The sequence below is a fragment of the Xyrauchen texanus genome, chromosome 38 (assembly GCF_025860055.1).
Source record: "Xyrauchen texanus isolate HMW12.3.18 chromosome 38, RBS_HiC_50CHRs, whole genome shotgun sequence".
NCBI lineage: Eukaryota > Metazoa > Chordata > Actinopteri > Cypriniformes > Catostomidae > Xyrauchen > Xyrauchen texanus.
The window spans coordinates 34,639,473-34,657,347 of NC_068313.1; the positions used below are offsets into that span (position 1 = coordinate 34,639,473).

At 40.8% G+C, this 17,875-nt stretch overlaps 1 protein-coding gene across 2 annotated transcripts in view; it reads right to left on the reverse strand.

The window, feature by feature from the left end:
* The window catches only part of LOC127631880 (metabotropic glutamate receptor 5-like), a 52,617-nt gene that overhangs the window by 13,263 nt on the left and 21,479 nt on the right, over positions 1 to 17,875 (reverse strand). For both annotated transcript variants that reach the window (XM_052110273.1, XM_052110272.1), the window contains exon 2: positions 17,724 to 17,875. This exon is cut by the window's right edge and continues 98 nt beyond it. In XM_052110273.1, coding sequence (XP_051966233.1) covers positions 17,724 to 17,875 — 152 coding nt within the window. The remainder of the gene's footprint in view (positions 1 to 17,723) is intronic.

The following is a 17,875-nucleotide window of genomic DNA, read 5'->3' on the forward strand; positions in this document are numbered from 1 at the left end:
TCGAGATCGATATCGTCTCATCTTGACTACGACAAGCATCTCGTCTTGAATAGCCCTCTCTTTGCCATCAGGACAACTCATCGCCTGTACCACTCAGCGCATGCAGTGAGAAGAGTTCTTTGATTGAGGTTCTTTGCTTGAGATGCTCGCCGTTGAACAATGCAGTGCTTCAACGAGACACCCCCGCTTCACACAGCGTTCCAGAAGGAGATATTGTGTCCTTTTCATATATGTATTAATATGTTGAACATAAAGAGCCACTTACATGCAACACATCTTTTTCAAGATGGCATTCCGTAAGTGTTCTGCATTCGAGTGGCCCATCCCACCGTCAGATGAACATGAGAGCTGAGTTCACTGCCTGGGCTGCGCTCACGCCGAATCGACTCTCATAGAGACAGACTGCTCTCACTGCAAGGGCATGAGTCTCCGGACACCTATGTTGTGCACAGGAACTCATAATCTCCTCGCAGAGAACGTGATGGAGGTTGTTCCAAACTGTGGCATTCACAAAGGTGCAGCTGCCAATGTCTTCTGTTCCAGAGTAAGACAGCGGGCTTTGGCCCATTTTATATCCGAGACGCATGAATCGCATGCTCGAAAAGCACCTGTTAAAAACAGATTTTAATGTGCATTTGTTCTCTGGCTGATTTGCATTAATAGATCTAAAGTAGGCACATGTACATTCATGTACCAGTTACACCTCGTCTCAGGCTGTTTTAAGATTTGAATTTACTACTCTGAGGCCCAGACTGTACAAATGGCAATGTCAAACTGGGCAAAATGCATCCGACATTGCACTGTTAGGTATTTTACATGAGACCTCTCCAACTCTGGCAGCACGGCTGGCACCAGGGGCACATGCACATTGGCATAACTCGCCACTGTATGGCTGCTTTAGCACCTTGGACAGCTCCAACCTTTTTAAGAGCATCGTGCTGGGTCAGGTCTTCTGGCAAAAGGTGGTCATCAGGGATTGTCATTCTGCAAGCTACAGCGCTGTCTGCGAGTGCCGTGTTTACAAATTGGTGCTCTTCACGTGGTGAAGACTCAGTGAACTGCTCCATAGCTGAGATCCTTGTGTTCGATCCTTTGAAATTTGTTGAGTTGCATGTTCTTTCTCTTAGACCGCACTCCTGTTGGCTCTGGCCTCAGCTAAATGGGTGGGGGATCTGCAGGCGCTCTTGGTTGACAGCTCATGCCTGGTATTTGGGCTGGGTCTTTCAAAAGCCACCATCAACCCAGAAAGGCTACGTGCCTAAGGTTCTATCCACACCCTTCCGGGCTCAGGCGATCCACCTATAAGAAGGCTCTTTCCCCCACCATTTAATTCGGATGAGGAGCAGTCGATGCATTTGTTTGTTATGCCTTGTGCAGGCACGGCACATGTATGTAGAGCGCACCCGCCAATTTAGGCTGTCGGATCAGCTCTTTGTTTGTTATGAAGGATGCACAAAAGGCATGTCCGTCTCCAAGCAAAGTTTCTCTCACTGGATCGTTGATACGAGTGTCCATGCTCATGTATCACAGAGTGTGAGATGCCCTATTGGTGTGAAAGTGCATTCAACTAGAGGCATGGCCTCTTCATGGGCGTGGACAAATGGCGTGTCCTTGCAGGACATATGCTTTGCAGCAGGTTGGTCGCCAAAGTCCTATTTGTCTAGAGCGCTTATTGTTCCAACACTCAGCAGTGAGACCAGGCCCATTTATTATGGGCGGGCTACCTGAGTTGCCTCCGCTTCTGAGACAGTCTATCCGCGCATTATATCACGTGGCTCATTGTGCATGACACCACAGAGACTCACAGCATGTGGAGACTCATGCTACTCTCCACGATCCATGCCCAATTACCACACGCCCCATTGAGAGCGAGAACCACTAATCATGACCACAAGGAGGTTACCCCATGTGACTCTACACTCCCTAGCAACCGGGACAATTTGGTTGCTTAGGAGACCTAGCTGGAGTCACTCAGCAAGCTCTGGATTCAAACTCACGACTTCAGGGGTGATAGTCAGCGTCAATACTCACTGAGCTACCCAGTCCCCTGAAGATATGTCTTTAGTAAGTCACCGCCCTATAGGCCTGTTACTTCCTATTCTTTTTCAGGTGTTTATACCTCAGGGGGTATGACATCACATAGTGAGGCGTGATGGGACTCGGTTCCCCATAGTTGTGACCAGGGTACGAGTCCTGAAGAGCACGTGAGTTGACATGTGAACCGAAGGTGTCAAAACAGCACCACAAATGGACGTGGTTACTTTGGCAATTGTGTTTTTCATCTCACTTTTTCTTAAACCATCTTTTAGGTTTTGGTTTAAGGTTTAGGGTAGGGAGGTTGGTTTTGTTGATGTAAAACTCCACAGAGCATTAACCTTAAAAACCTCATCTGTTTGGGAGAACCGTTAACTCGCTTTTAGCACCACTCAGTGGACATTTTACCTCTGAACTGTGGCAATGCATGTAAGGAACCATTTAATATTGCAAAAATGTCACCACAGTCACATATTTTTCATAAGATCCGGCAGTTTTATCCTTCAGGCATTGATTGGATTGTAAAAGATGGCATTTCAATGTATTCCAATGATTCCATCCGATGAATAGAAGTCCTGCTGTCTCTCTTTTTATTTTTCTCTCTCTCTTACTCTGTAGCAGACAACTCCATCATCTCCATCAGAAAATGCCGGTCTCCGTGGAGACAAGGAGACTGATCTCCATGGCGATATATCTATCACTGTTTGACAAACCTGACAGCAACTTTCAGAGAGGAGCTGTTGAATTTTAGAGAGAGCAAGACAGAGTAAGAAAGCGTGATTGGTGAAAGGTGCCACGCATTGTTCCTGGCAGGCTACTCAGCCTTCCAGGATCCCTATGGTTATGATTAGGGTGGGGGCGGGGTTAGGACATCTGCTGCCTCCCAGGAACAAACTGAGGCACATTTATACAACGGGCGTAAGAAAGAGAGAAATAGGAAGTATATGGGTATGAAAAAGAATACAGAGAATAAACATTTCTCATTTCTTTACATTGTTTGTTTTAGAAACATTCCTAATCAGGTCACACCTACTGATTCTCTCTCAAAGTGTGTGTGTGTGTGTGTGTGTGTGTGTGTGTGTGTGTGTGTGTGTGTGTGTGTGTGTGTTGATGCCAAGCATAATGTCAGTCTTTATTAATGTGTTGGCCGGGTGTTGAGCAGGCATTTAAAAATAAGCCCATGCCTCATCAATCAAACATCCATCACTGCAGAAACATTAATGTAACACTAATCCAATGCTGATTAATGTCATATGAGCCACCCATACACACACACACACACACACACATTCAAATGCTCTAATCTGTTCAGTTTAAAGCTAAACATTTTTAAATATATTCTCCTATTCTTATACATAACTTAAGCCGTGATACCAATGTGACCTTGTCAGCATTTTTGCAAAAATATAGTATGTGGTTCCTTACATGTTTCATGGCAGCTGCGAGGTGAAATGTCCACTGAGTAGCTCTAAAAGCGAGTCAAATTGTCTCCCAAACAGAAGAGATTTTAAGCTTATTCATACTAGTGCCATCTTTGGAAATGACAATGCGGTAGTGAGGGATAGACTTACCATCTATTCAATGGCACAAACAGTTTAAAGCGGTATAAAGCTCATAGATCACATCTGATTTTCCACAACTCGTGTTGTCTGGTGTTCTTTGTATACTAAGGTACTTGGACAGATATTTGATCAATGTTTTGTCCGCGGAACGATCCAAAAACATTTTAAACTGCAGCACAGCCCGATGAAGAGTCTGTAAGTCATTCTATGAGACCAGGCTGTATCCTCGAAAAGTATAAACACAGTCACTTAATTTCTTGTGTGTTTACGAGCACAAACACAGTTACGTAATCCTGATTGAGCCATAAGAATAAAGGTATGCAAATTTGAAGGACCTGACTGCATTCCTCTGTTGTCTGTGTGTGAAGTGTTTGTGAATATGTGTGTGTAATGAAATGTTCTATACAAAAGACCTCTCCCACCTCATACAAGTGCCACAGATGTGTGGGCGTCTGCTCATCAACATGTAGACCTCAAAGGGCTCGTGTGTGCATATATATGTGTGTAAGTCTGTGTGTGTATACTATGCAAATGTGTGGGCATATCTAAAGAGCTTCATGCTCGCCACGGTGAAACTGCATATCGGAAATATATTCATAAATACAGATATGATGTTAAATGTGAGCTACACAAACATTTAATTTACCTGTGGATATTATTGCCTCATTTACCCATCAGTAAATGCAACCGTTTATATTGGGTTTGTGTCTTTCTACTATCTATTTATTTCCATCAGTTTACTGTCAGGAGAGGAAATGAACAGGCAGATGGATATGGTCTGCACTCGTTTATTTGCAAAGGATCATATCTATCCATTCGTTCACACAGCTGCGCCCAAAATCGTATCCGCTAATACATAACAGAATATACACTTCCCTTCCTATTTATCTCCTCCCAACTGAAAATAAGTCTCTTAGTCCATGTATGTTAGTTCTATATGCTGGTGTACTCCAAAAAACATTAACTTTTAGTACTACTACTTTGAATCTGTGTCTTTCAAAGCTACAAGCTACTCATAACTTAAAGTAGTTAACCTACAGTCACGCTACTCTGAAAAATGTTAGCTATACTACAAGCTACTAACACAAAGTACATTGAAGCTATTCAAAGAAGAAACTATTTGTAGACATATAACAACTGGATGATATTATTTCATGTACATAAGTTGCTATATAATGACTACAATAGTTGTTTAATTTGTCAAGGATGTAACTCACATGTTGTCCTTATGTAGGAACCATTAAATTTGGTGTAAACTTACCCTATGATGTCATTTGCTGGACGTTAAATACATTGAAAGGTGTGCTGAAGTACATGGAAACAATCATTCATTTTTGCATTTACATTTGGTGCTGGTAGTGACGTAGAAATGGTGCACTGTGGCTTTAAATTTTGCTCTGGGTCTCTTGCTCTCTCAAGTCTATTAACCTGTCGTTCAACTGTTGTTCAACACTGCTGAGTGCATTACACATCTCACATCAATACTGATAAATACTCAAATCCCAAATCAATAAACAGTACCCCTAACACGGATTAAAACAAACATCTCTCTGAGGAAAATCAATGAGAAATATCTAACTGTTGCACACACACACAAACACACACATACATACACACACCATCATCTCCTCTTCCTGTTTGAGATTTTTTGCTTTTTTTGTGTGTGTGTATTTACATGACAAACAAAGGCTGTTAAGATTGTAGAATTGCTGTCATGACAACAAGGAAAACACGGCAAGATTTTACAGCAAACATAAGCTGATCAGCATGAGGTGATGGAACTCACCTCATGAGTCCAAAGAGATCACTTGAGCATGATTTATACTATGACAGAAGCCCAACTTTTTTCTCCTGGATGAACTAAAGCACCCTAGGCAAACGAAGCCGGCGTTTACACTACGCCAAAGTCTTTCTAGCAACTCAGTCCAATGTCGGCCATCTTTGGGACACTCTCGTGAGGCTATTTCCAGTCGTGACAGTGCTGCTCCTATCTACTTGAATTGGAAAAGACCGAAATCTCAAAAACAGTTGGTCAAGATTACGATCAAAGAACATTTTAAATTAGTAATGAAATTTGACAATACTGGAATCATAAATTGTGCTTCTTTGTCTCATATTATGCTAAACAAAATGCAATTTTCCCAGCTTGCATAGCTAATGTGCATGAACGTTCAACAGTTGATTGACAGGAGATGTCTAGATCTAAAAGTGATTGGCTCTTTTACCTGTAAGGCGGGACTTCATTCTACATCCGTTGACAGTTGATCATTAAGTTGTTGAGCAGCGGGAGGGGGTGATCCAAAAGTTGTTGAGCCGGGGAAGTTGGGTGGTGATCCAAAAATTGTTGTTTGGGGGTGATCCAAAAGATGTTGAGCGGGGGAGGTGGAGGGCGAACCATACGTTGTTGGGGCGGGGGGTTTCATCCAAAAGTTGTTGAGCGGGGAAGGTGGGGGTGGTCCAAATCTTGTTGAGCGGGGGAAGGTGGGGGGTGGTCCAAAACTTGTTGAGCGGGGGGAAGGTGGGGGGTGGTCCAAAATTTGTTGAGGGGGGTGATCCAAAACTTGTTGAGAGGGGGGAGGTAGGGGTTGATCCAAAACTTGTTGAGAGGGGGGAGGTAGGGGTTGATCCAAAACTTGTTGAGCGGGGGAAGGTGGGGGGTGATCCAAAAGTTGTTGAGCGTGGGGAGGTGGGTGGTGATCCAAAAGTTGTTGGGGAGGGGGGGTTTGATCCAAAACTTGTTGAGCGGGGGGAGGTAGGGGGTGATCCAAAACTTGTTGAGGGGTGGGAGGTGGGGGGTGATCCAAAAATTGTTGAGAGGGGGGAGGTAGGGGTTGATCCAAAACTTGTTGAGCGGGGGAAGGTGGGGGTGATCCAAAACTTGTTGAGCGGGGGAAGGTGGGGGGTGATCCAAAACTTGTTGAGCGGGGGAAGGTGGGGGGTGATCCAAAACTTGTTGAGCCGGGGAAGGTGGGGGTGATCCAAAAGTTGTTGAGCGGGGAAGGTGGGGGTGATCCAAAACTTGTTGAGCGGGGAAGGTGGGGGTGATCCAAAAGTTGTTGAGCGTGGGGAGGTGGGGGTGATCCAAAACTTGTTGAGCGGGGAAGGTGGGGGGTGATCCAAAAGTTGTTGAGCGGGGGAAGGTAGGGGTTGATCCAAAAGTTGTTGAGTGGGGGGAGGTGGGGGTTGATCCAAAACTGGTTGAGCTGGGGAAGGTGGGGGGTGATCCAAAAGTTGTTGGGGAGGGGGTTTGATCCAAAACTTGTTAAGCGGGGGGAGGTGGGGGGTGATCCAAAAATTGTTGAGAGGGGGGAGGTGGGGGTGATCCAAAAGTTGTTAAGCGGGGGGAGGTGGGGGTTGATCCAAAAATTGTTGAGAGGGGGAGGTGGGGGTGATCCAAAAATTGTTGAGAGGGGGAGGTGGGGGGTGATCCAAAAATTGTTGAGAGGGGGGAGGTGGGGGGTGATCCAAAAGTTATTGAGCGCTGGTCTCATAGAACGCCATTACTACAGCTATATTTTAGCTAAAATGTCTCGTTGGAAGTCTCGTTGTACTTTCCTGGTGAAATTAACATTACAGGCACTACAAGAACCGTGACTTTTATTCACTTTCAAACAAATAACGAGTAAACCGGCAGATTATCTGACTATAAAGCATTACTTTCCACCCTGTTCCACATCTAAACATTGTAACGTTTGCATTACATAACTAACTACATTTACAAGCTTATTCAAGTGTGATCAAATTGCGCGGTAGCTCAACTGATACAGTGTTGCATTTGCGATGTAAAGCACCAGGGTACGAGTCCAGAAGAGCACGCGAGTCGACACTTGAGCCGAAAGAGTCATAGATGCACCAAAAAATGACATGGTCGCTTCAGCAATTGCATTCTTCATCTCACATTTGCTTTTCATGACACGTAGGTTTACGTTTAAAGTTTAAGCAGGTTTACAAACCGCATCTGTTTGGGAGAACATTTAACTCGCTTTTAGCGCCACACAGTTGACATTTCACCTCAGAACTGCCACGATACGTGTGATAAACCACATTATATAGTTTTGCTACTGAATGTGCGCACACACACACTCATAGCTCAGAGTCAACTTCCATCCATCAGTGAGACAGACATCTATCTCGTTGACCCTTCACCTGTTGTACTGTACAACCTGACAGCTATGACCTTGTCCAATTTAATTGTCTTGTGACCGGACAGCCAAGAACAAACCCTTCTCCTCTCATACTCTCCTGTCATCTGTAAAATGTTGTGATCACTTTAGATGAAGTGAAGTATTTGGGTGGATTGCTAATTGGGTAAAAGAGCATTTAGAGAGAAAGAGAGTTTAAAGGACCGAATGGAGTATTAAGGGAAGTGTTTTTGAAAGGAAGAGGTGTCAGGGATTGAAAAGGAACTGCTGTGTTTTCTCCATTTGTTAGAGTCAAGGCATAATGGGCTATCTTCAAGCGTTCAGATAGCTGAAAATAGAGCGCAAGTCAAAACACTGGCCACAGCTGTCTTTCACACAACACAGAACACACACACCATGGAAGAGGATTCCTTAAAGTCATATTAAGACATCGACCTGCCGGTGACGGAAATGACGGCGGTGACATTTAAGCAAAATAATATTAAATGGTTACTTACAGGCATTGCCAATGTTCCGAGGTGAAATGTCCACCGAGTGGCGCTAAAAGCGAGTTAAATGTTCTCTCATACGGATGAGGTTAATGCTCTATCACAAGAAATTGAGTTTTAAATCAACAAACCCGACCTCCCTACCTAACCGTTAGTGTCATTTGACAATTTCTGAAGCAACCCCGTCATTTTGTGGCGCTTTCACTTTTGGCTCACGCGTCAACTCTTCAGGACTTCCTTTGTATCGCAAGTGCAACACTCTTTCAGTCGAGCTAACGCACAATTTGATCATACTCAAACAAGCTTGTAAATGTAGTTGCTTATGTAATGCAAACATTAAAATGAGTCATGCGCTCTTGTAGAAGTGTTTAGATGTCATAAGATAGCATTGTGTGTGGAACCAGGTGAAAAGTAAGCGTTTATGAACTGATAATCTGCAGTTTTACTCGTGATTTGTGTGAAAGTGAAAAGGTGAATTGTAGCGTTCACATCACCAGGAAACTGCCACGACACGTACTACTAACGACATAAAAATCATTTTGCAGAAACGTAGGTATAGTAACATGTTTTTATGAGACAAGTTTGCAAATAGCTTAAGACATCAAAGCCTTGTTTCCACAAAAAATTTGTGAAGTGTATGCTTGAAAATAGACAAACGTATTTCCAAATGGGAATTTTTATTTTTTTTCTTACCCCATTGGTGTGTTTGTAAGTTTAGGTGTGTATGTTTTTTCTCGTGTTGTTTTAAACTTTAAACTAAATTTAGAGGACAAAATACAAATTATAAATAGAGTTTGACAGCCCCTGGTCACAATTCACCCTTAATAGTATGTACAAGAGCAGCGTGAAGATTCTGCCAAATGTGTTTTATGGAAGAAAAGAAGTCATACAGGTTTGGAAGAACATGTGGGTGAGTAAACAATGACAGAATTTCCTATTCCTTTAAACATGGCATCAGTGTTATAGCATATATCAGTAAGACTCTCCATCCCTGTGTTTATCCACCCCCTGTTCATCCTTTTTATGTTCCGTCTTGAAAAATGTCAGGCTAAGTGGTATGAATGTGTGTTTTAGGCCTGCTGGGGATTAGATTCATGAGGTCAGAAATACACGATATGTCCATCTATGTGCACACATACACACACACACACACACACACACACACACACACACACACACACACACACTCTTACCCTCAATTATCTCTCACACACACAAATCTGTTAAATTTGGCAGACAGATTACCGGGCGGTACTGGCAATCTTGTACACATTCACACACACTCATATGTGTTCCCCACAGGGTTTCTCACACTGAAATGCTCCTGTCACTCTGATTGACAGGTCAGGAAACTCTAAGACTGTGGACACACACACACACACACACACACACACACACACACACACACACACACACACACACACACACACACACACACACACACACACACACACACACACACACATTCTCATTACTTTTGTAGTATTCTTCCAATATTTACATTAGTACATTTACATTTATGCATTTGGCAGACGCTTTTAGACTCAGTGCACATATTACAGGGACAATTCCCCCGGAGCAACCTGGAGTTAAGTGCCTTGCTCAAGGACACAATGGTGGTGGCTGTGGGGATCGAACCAGCAACCTTCTGATTACAAGTTCAGTGCTTTAGCCCACTACGCCACCACCACTCCACTCAATATAGCTGTAAAGGGATTAATGGAATGGAGGAGGTGAGAACTGGCTTGACAATATAAAAAATATTTTATTTTATGTCCGTAAATTGGACTATTAAACACATTTTTTAAACGATGGAGTAAAAATCATGTGGACTGATGGGGATCATGGCCCCTAACCACATCCTCCACAGTTTTAGCAATAAATGTGTTAAGAGTTAATGTGCATTATCAATAATAAAAAAATTATATCCTTTCTTATATGCTAAAATGAGAACATTCCTGACCCATGACTTATAAGAAAATATTCTTTTAATTAATTTTTTCGATAATTTGTCTTATTGATGTACACATTTTGGTTGGTTCATACATATTTTTGATTTTTTAAATCATTTTTATTCATTTTATTTTATTTGTTTATTTTTTCCTTCACCTGTACTTGTCTTTATGACTCAGTGATTGTATTCATATATTGTTTGATCTTATTAAACATTTATATCGAGAAAAAAAAACACAGTTTTAGCACCATTTGTGGACTTTTCAGAAGGACCCTTATTTTATGGGATGAATGACAACCGTACCCAAAATGGACGTTTGAGTGCAATTACTCCGCAGTGATCAGACCTACTATTTTTAACATATTTATGATAAAACCGGCGAGAAAATCACATAAACGTCCACTGAAGGAGGACCAGAATATAATAGAAGGCCTTTCTTGGCGCAGTAAGCAACCAACTAACACCCTAACTCAGGTGTGCATTAAACGCCAAAACACAAGTGATGATGTTGTTTTGAACCGTTTATTAAAAGCCGTCCAGCTCTGAGCAGCTGTCCCTGAGATGTGTGGAGTTACGTTGTGGGTTTGAGAGTCTGTTCTAGTTCATCAGCGACACTTCTAGAGCCAGAACGAGATATTCATTAGGCTTCACTTTAAACTCTCCCTCCGTCTGTTTCCGATCCCACCCTCAACGACTGAATCTGAGGTTGGGGGTGTTGGTAAGGGTGACAATTCTATCGCCATGGCAACAAGCCTTGGAAGGGTATTGATTGCGATTCCGTTCAGTCTCTAGCTCACAGTGCACCACTGACTGAGCCAGAGAGAGGAAATGGAAAAGAATAGTTCTGTTGAGCACACACACACACACACACACACACACACACACACAGTAGCCATCATTAGTCAGTTAGCGCATGGGTGTAGATTCCAGGGGATGGGGGGAGGTAACCCCCCAACAATCAAAACAAGCAAGCACAACACCCCCACCTTCCCCCCACCCCACATTATTTATACTATGATCAATGGAAAAATAGAAATGCTTCACGCTGCAACACCCCTTTGTGTGTGTCTGTTTGTGTCTGTGTGTGTGTGTGTGTGTGTGTGTGTATGGTGTAAATGCTTCAAGCAGAACAGCGCTGCGTGTCACATGGGTCATAAAGATCAGCGTTGTGAGAGTTCAGCTTACATATAGTTTAATTTCTGTAAACCCCCCTACAGTCAGCCCACGGCGGAAACAAGAGGGAAAGGGGAGGCGGTGAGGAGAGACAGCAATTTTCCCTCTCCATTTTGAGTATCCTGTTATCACTCCAACTGCGTTCACAAAACTTTGCTTTATGTTCACTCCATAGCAAAATATGTTACCCGGTCACAGTCCTTGGTTATATTTTTGTTTTTCATATGACAGGAATCTGGGCACAAGATAAAGAAAATATTAAATTACTGTAAATAAACCATTTCATGCTTTCTTAAAATACCATCATTAGCTTCTCAACGTGTTAGGCTAACGGTAAATCTATGTCAGTGCAATATAAAATAAAGTGTAATGTTATCATTTTACAACAAATCATTAGTAAATATGGTATATTTAAAAGTTTGCTAGATTTACGCTTCTAAATAATGCAGAGATGCATCATCGCAATGTCTGAAAAGGGTTGAATTGCAGTATAATTGAATTGCATTTAATTGCGGTAAAATTGCCGGATTGCCTTTTCTGTATGTATCGCAGTAAAAAAGAAATCTTCGAAACTATCTGTCCGATTCCACACATGGTTTTGACTCCAAAAATGTTCAAAAGACTTTAAAGACTTTGAGTGGTGGTGGTGGTGTTGTGGTCTAAAGCACATAACTGGTACTCAGAAGGTTGCTGGTTTTATCCCCACAGCCACCACCACTGTGTCCTTGAGCAAGGCACTTAACTCCAGGTTGCTCCGGGGGGATTGTCCCTGTAATAAGTGCACTGTAAGTCACTTTGGATAAAAGTGTCTGCCAAATGCATAAATGTAAATGAATATTCAGTACAAGTTAAGTTCAATCGACAGCATTTGTGGCATAACTTTGATTTATATTTAAATTAATTATCAAAATTAATTTCAAATTGTCCCTCCTTTTCTTAAAAATAAAATAATATATGGATCTCAAATGGCAAATGCAATTTGGAAACGTTAAAATTAGGGCTGTCAATTTAATGAGTTAATTCAGTGCGAAATTCAAGCTTGAAGTACCACCTGTTTCCAGTAAGCGAAACTTCAGCTGTTTAGGGAACGTGCATCTTATACAGACAACAAACCACACTTACCCACGGCAGACAGCACAAGATGAGTCTCGATTTTGCAATCAGACACAGCAAATCCGAACTAAGGGATCTCAAGATGTGACGTTTATCTTGGCACATTGACCTAAAAACGGTATTACGATGCAATGCAACCAAAGAAAGACACTCCAAAAGTGTCCGTCTGATGCATGTGTACACTGACGGGTGCTTAGACTAGCCCTTACAATAAATATCTGACATATATACAAATTCAATTGCAAAATGGACTGCTGTGAACTGTTGGGCAATGAATGGCTTCAATAATAAGCAAATAAACAATAGAATGGATTTTAAAGCCACTTTTTGTGTTGTCTTATCAATGCTTGACTCCTCATATATGGCCCTACATCAGCACTGCTGATTCGGCTGCAGGACGAGTGCCGTAGGTAATCACAGCAGTGCTGATATAGGGCCATATAGCACGACTGCGAGTGTGATATTGCTTATATACCACAGTTCAATGAACAAGAACATTTTAAAACATTTAGAAAGGGGACCCGGGTAGCTCAGTGGTAAATGACGCTGGCTACCACCCCTGGAGTTCGCTGGTTCGAATCCAAGGGTGTGCTGAGTGACTCCAGCCGGGTCTCCTAGGCAACCAAAATGGCCCGGTAGCTATGGAGGGTTGAGTCACACGGGGTAACCTCCTCGTGATCGCTCTCGGTGGGGCGCGTGGTGAGTTGGGCATGGTTGATGGTGGGTGTCCAAAAATTGGGAGAAATTGGACAATCCAAAAATGTGGAAAAAATATTTTTTTTTGGGGGGGGGGGGAACTGAGTACGGTCATAAAAACGCATTTGTGCATGGAACTACTTTCTTACGGGACGGATCAGAATCTGCCGTTGCTGGTTGAAAACAAATGATGCGTCCCCAAATTCGACAGATTTGGACTTAAAGCCACAAAACTCCAATTTTATTTTATTTATTTTAAATATCTTAAAGTAGATGAGACGGTATTACAGATTAAATGTCATTTGATGAAAATCCTGCAAATGTAAATTATTTTTACTGCCTAATTTGAACAAACATCTTTATAGCGTAAACAAATCTCTGCTGTCTGCTCTGTCTCTCGTTCCTTTTCATCCTGACCTTCCTCTCTTTCCTTTGCTCTCTCTCTGTGTTAAATATTCCTCTCACACTCTCAGCCCTGCCTAGAGGAAGAGGAGTATGACGAAGAGTCGACAGCTCCTCTGCATGGAACACAGACCTCCGCACAAACATCCCATCCTGCCTGAGTGAGAGAGCCAGACAGGACAAAAATCCCAAAGACCGTTAGCGCCTTTAACAATCATGAAATGTGCTCTATTTCCCTGCAGTTTCCTCTTAAATGAAGGAGACAGTCTACTTATGTCTGACCTGAGAGCTGACCAGATGCATACTGCACACAAAACATGGCAAATGCTTTCTCAGTAAAGCAAGCTCAAATTTAATTTCCGCAATTTCTGTGAGACCGGGTGCATGGGTTTGATGTCTGTCTGGTGGAATAATTCCCAAACTGCTAAAATGAGTACATCTAAAAACAGCTTGCAAAGTTCATAGCAGCAAATCTTTGAAAGATGTGGATCACAGTCAGGGTTAACAGTATATTTAATTTACCGTGAATGAAAATGAGACTATGGGGAATAGAAGTACGGTCCTCTCAGTGGATTGAACAAACACACTCTCCCGAAGAGAAACAAACACACTCCAGCAAATGAGAGAATATCGCAGTACTTGACTTGGAATATGCTCGCAGGCTTTATTAATATGTTATGAGTTTGGATTTGGGTGATGATGCAGTGCGATAAAGATTATGTAAATACACACACAAGGATAGTTCATCCAAAAATGAAAATTCTGTTAACATTTACTCATGCTCATGTTGTTCAAAACGTCTGCTGATATTTTCAGTGAAAGGAGAATTTTTGAAGATTAATCACATTAATATTTTCCATACAACAATAGTTCATAGTGACCATGACTGTGAAACTTAAATAAATGACTAAAAAGGCCAATTAAAGAATGGTTCATATGATTCAAGTGTTATATTTAATGTCTTCTGAAGCCATACGGTAGTCCTGTGTGAAGAACAGACTTGCGTTTCAGTCTTAATTCATGTTGGGTTTCAACACACTTTTGAACAAATGGCACAAAGTGTTTGAATGCCGTTTTTGAATCGGAACGCGAATGCAAATGACATTTCAGAGTTTCGGCAGAACAGATGGTTATCAGTGAATAATTATTTAAATTTCTGTCTGTTCCACACACAAAGCTATTGTATGCCTAAAGAAGACTGAGGGAATGTAACAAGCAAGTTATATGGACTACTTTTATGGTGACTTTTTTACAGAGCCTGGTCACTGTCGGTTTCCACTGTAAGGAAAATAACAACTTGAAAATTGTGCAAAATATCTTCTATTGTGTTCCTTGGAAGAAAGACGTGTCTGGAACAACATGATGGTGAGTAAATGATTACAGAAATCATTTTTGGATCAAGTATTCCTTTAATAAGGAGGAGTTTTCCGCAGGCTGTTCCGTCCACTTCACTGTGTTACTGTAGAAATTGCTGCACTCTTGTGCTGTTTCCACTTCAGACAGAACCTTCATCTGACCTGAGACTTAAACAGGAAACACGGTAATAACGGTGTGTGAGAGGTTCTTACTGCGGCCAGCAGAGACACTTAAAGTCAATGAGCAGTGTGTGTGTGTGTGTGTGTGTGTGTGTTTCTACTATAGGCAATGCAAAGAACCCCAAGACTGTGAAACTTATTTTACCTGCAATGATAACGATGTTGATGAAGATGATGCAATGACAATGATGATGAAGAACATGTAATGATGATGTAATGATGATGCAATGACAATGATGATGATCATGTAATGATGATGTAATGATGATGCAATGACAATGATGATGATCATGTAATGATGATGATGATGATGATGATGCAATGACAATGATGATGATCATGTAATGATGATGATGATGATGATGATGCAATGACAATGATGATGATCATGTAATGATGATGATGATGATGATGATGCAATGACAATGATGATGAACATGTAATGATGATGTAATGATGATGCAATGACAATGATGATGATCATGTAATGATGATGATGATGATGATGATGCAATGACAATGATGATGAACATGTAATGATGATGATGATGATGATGATGCAATGACAATGATGATGATCATGTAATGATGATGATGATGATGATGATGCAATGACGAATGATGATGATCATGTAAATGATGATGATGATGATGATGATGCAATGACAATGATGATGATCATGTAATGATGATGATGATGATGATGATGCAATGACAATGATGATGATCATGTAATGATGATGATGATGATGATGATGCAATGACAATGATGATGATCATGTAATGATGATGATGATGATGATGACGCAATGACAATGATGATGAACATGTAATGATGATGTAATGATGATGCAATGACAATGATGATGAACATGTAATGATGATGTAATGATGATGCAATGACAATGATGATGATCATGTAATGATGATGATGATGATGATGATGCAATGACAATGATGATGATGATGTAATGATGATGTAATGATGATGCAATGATGATGCAATGATGATAATTACGATGATGTAGTACTGACAATGATGATACATTAATGTTGACGATGATGTAATGACAATGATGATGATAATGATGATGCAATGATGATGGTGATGTAATGACAATAATGTTAATGAAGATGATGTTATGGTGATGATGATGATGATGTATTAATGATGATGATGTAATGATGATGGTGATGATGATGCAATGATAATAATGACAATGATGATGCAATGATGATACATTAATGTTGACGATGATGTAATGATGATGATAATGATGATGTAATGATGATGATGCACTGATAACTATGATGAAAATTAGGTAATTGTGATGATGATGTTATAATGATGATGCATTGATGATGATGATGATGATGATGATGATGATGTAACAATAATGAAGATGAAATGATTATGGTGAAGATGTAATGACGACGATGATGCAATGATAATGATGATGTAATGATGTAATGACAATGATGAAGTAATAACGATGATGCAATGATGATGGTGATGTAATGACAATGATGATGCATTGATGATGATGCAATGATAACAATGTTAATGAAGATGATGTTATGGTGATGGTGATGATGATGATGTAATAATAATGATGATGTAATGATGATGGTGATGACGGTGATGCTGATGCAATGATAATAATGACGATGATGATGATGATGTAATGAAGATGTTAATGATGATGATGATGATGATGATGATGCATTGATGATGATGATGATACATTGATGATGATGATGATGAAATGATTATGGTGAAGATGTAATGACGACGATGATGCAATGATAATGATGATGTGATGATGTAATGACAATGATGAAGTAATAATGATGATGCAATGATAATGATGATGTAATGATGTAATGACAATGATGAAGTAATAATGATGATGCAATGATGATGGTGATGTAATCACAATGATGATGCATTGATGATGATGCAATGATAACAATGTTAATTAAGATGATGTTATGGTGATGATGATGATGATGATGATGATGCAATGATAATAATGACGAGGATGATGATGATGTAATGAAGATGTTAATGATGATGATGATGATGGTGAAACTTCCTGTACTTTTTCATCTGGACTGAGCAGCTGATGCTGAAAAAGTCAAACACAGGGATGCTCAGACACACACATACACAACTTGTGTCATCATTTTGATTCTTAAGTGTAAAAGTTGAAAATGATGTCAGAATTATTTTTTTTGGAGAACTACTCCTTTGAAGAGGACATATGCATGATTTATGTCGACCTACAGTACTCTAACATTGCAACACAATTTAAAAATCACTCCCCAGTACACCCAAACCATATTTTTAAACAAAGTGCAAAAACAGATAAAAAAATAATAATGATTGTGACATCACAAAAACTATCTTTGCAGCAAAAAACCTTGAGGAAACAAAAGTGTGGCGTAAAATACATTCTTGAGAAAATTTGTGCCAAGGAGTTTGTTGAATCGTTGAACAACATATAGTGTATTTGTGAGTTAATCAATAGAATCTATGATCACTCTAATTGCTCCAGTAATTATTTAGTCGAAGCACGGCAGATCATTTTTGCTTCATGTATTTTTTTCATTCATCCACTGACCTGCCGACCAAAAGGAACTCTCCAACAAGGGTTTGTCGTCTCATGGCCATGAGAATGTTTCGTACGGTCATGCCCTCACAGAAACACGCCACCACACGAGCTTTGGGCAGGTATTTGCGCAGTTTCAGGAGCAGACGGTCAAAGTTTTGCTC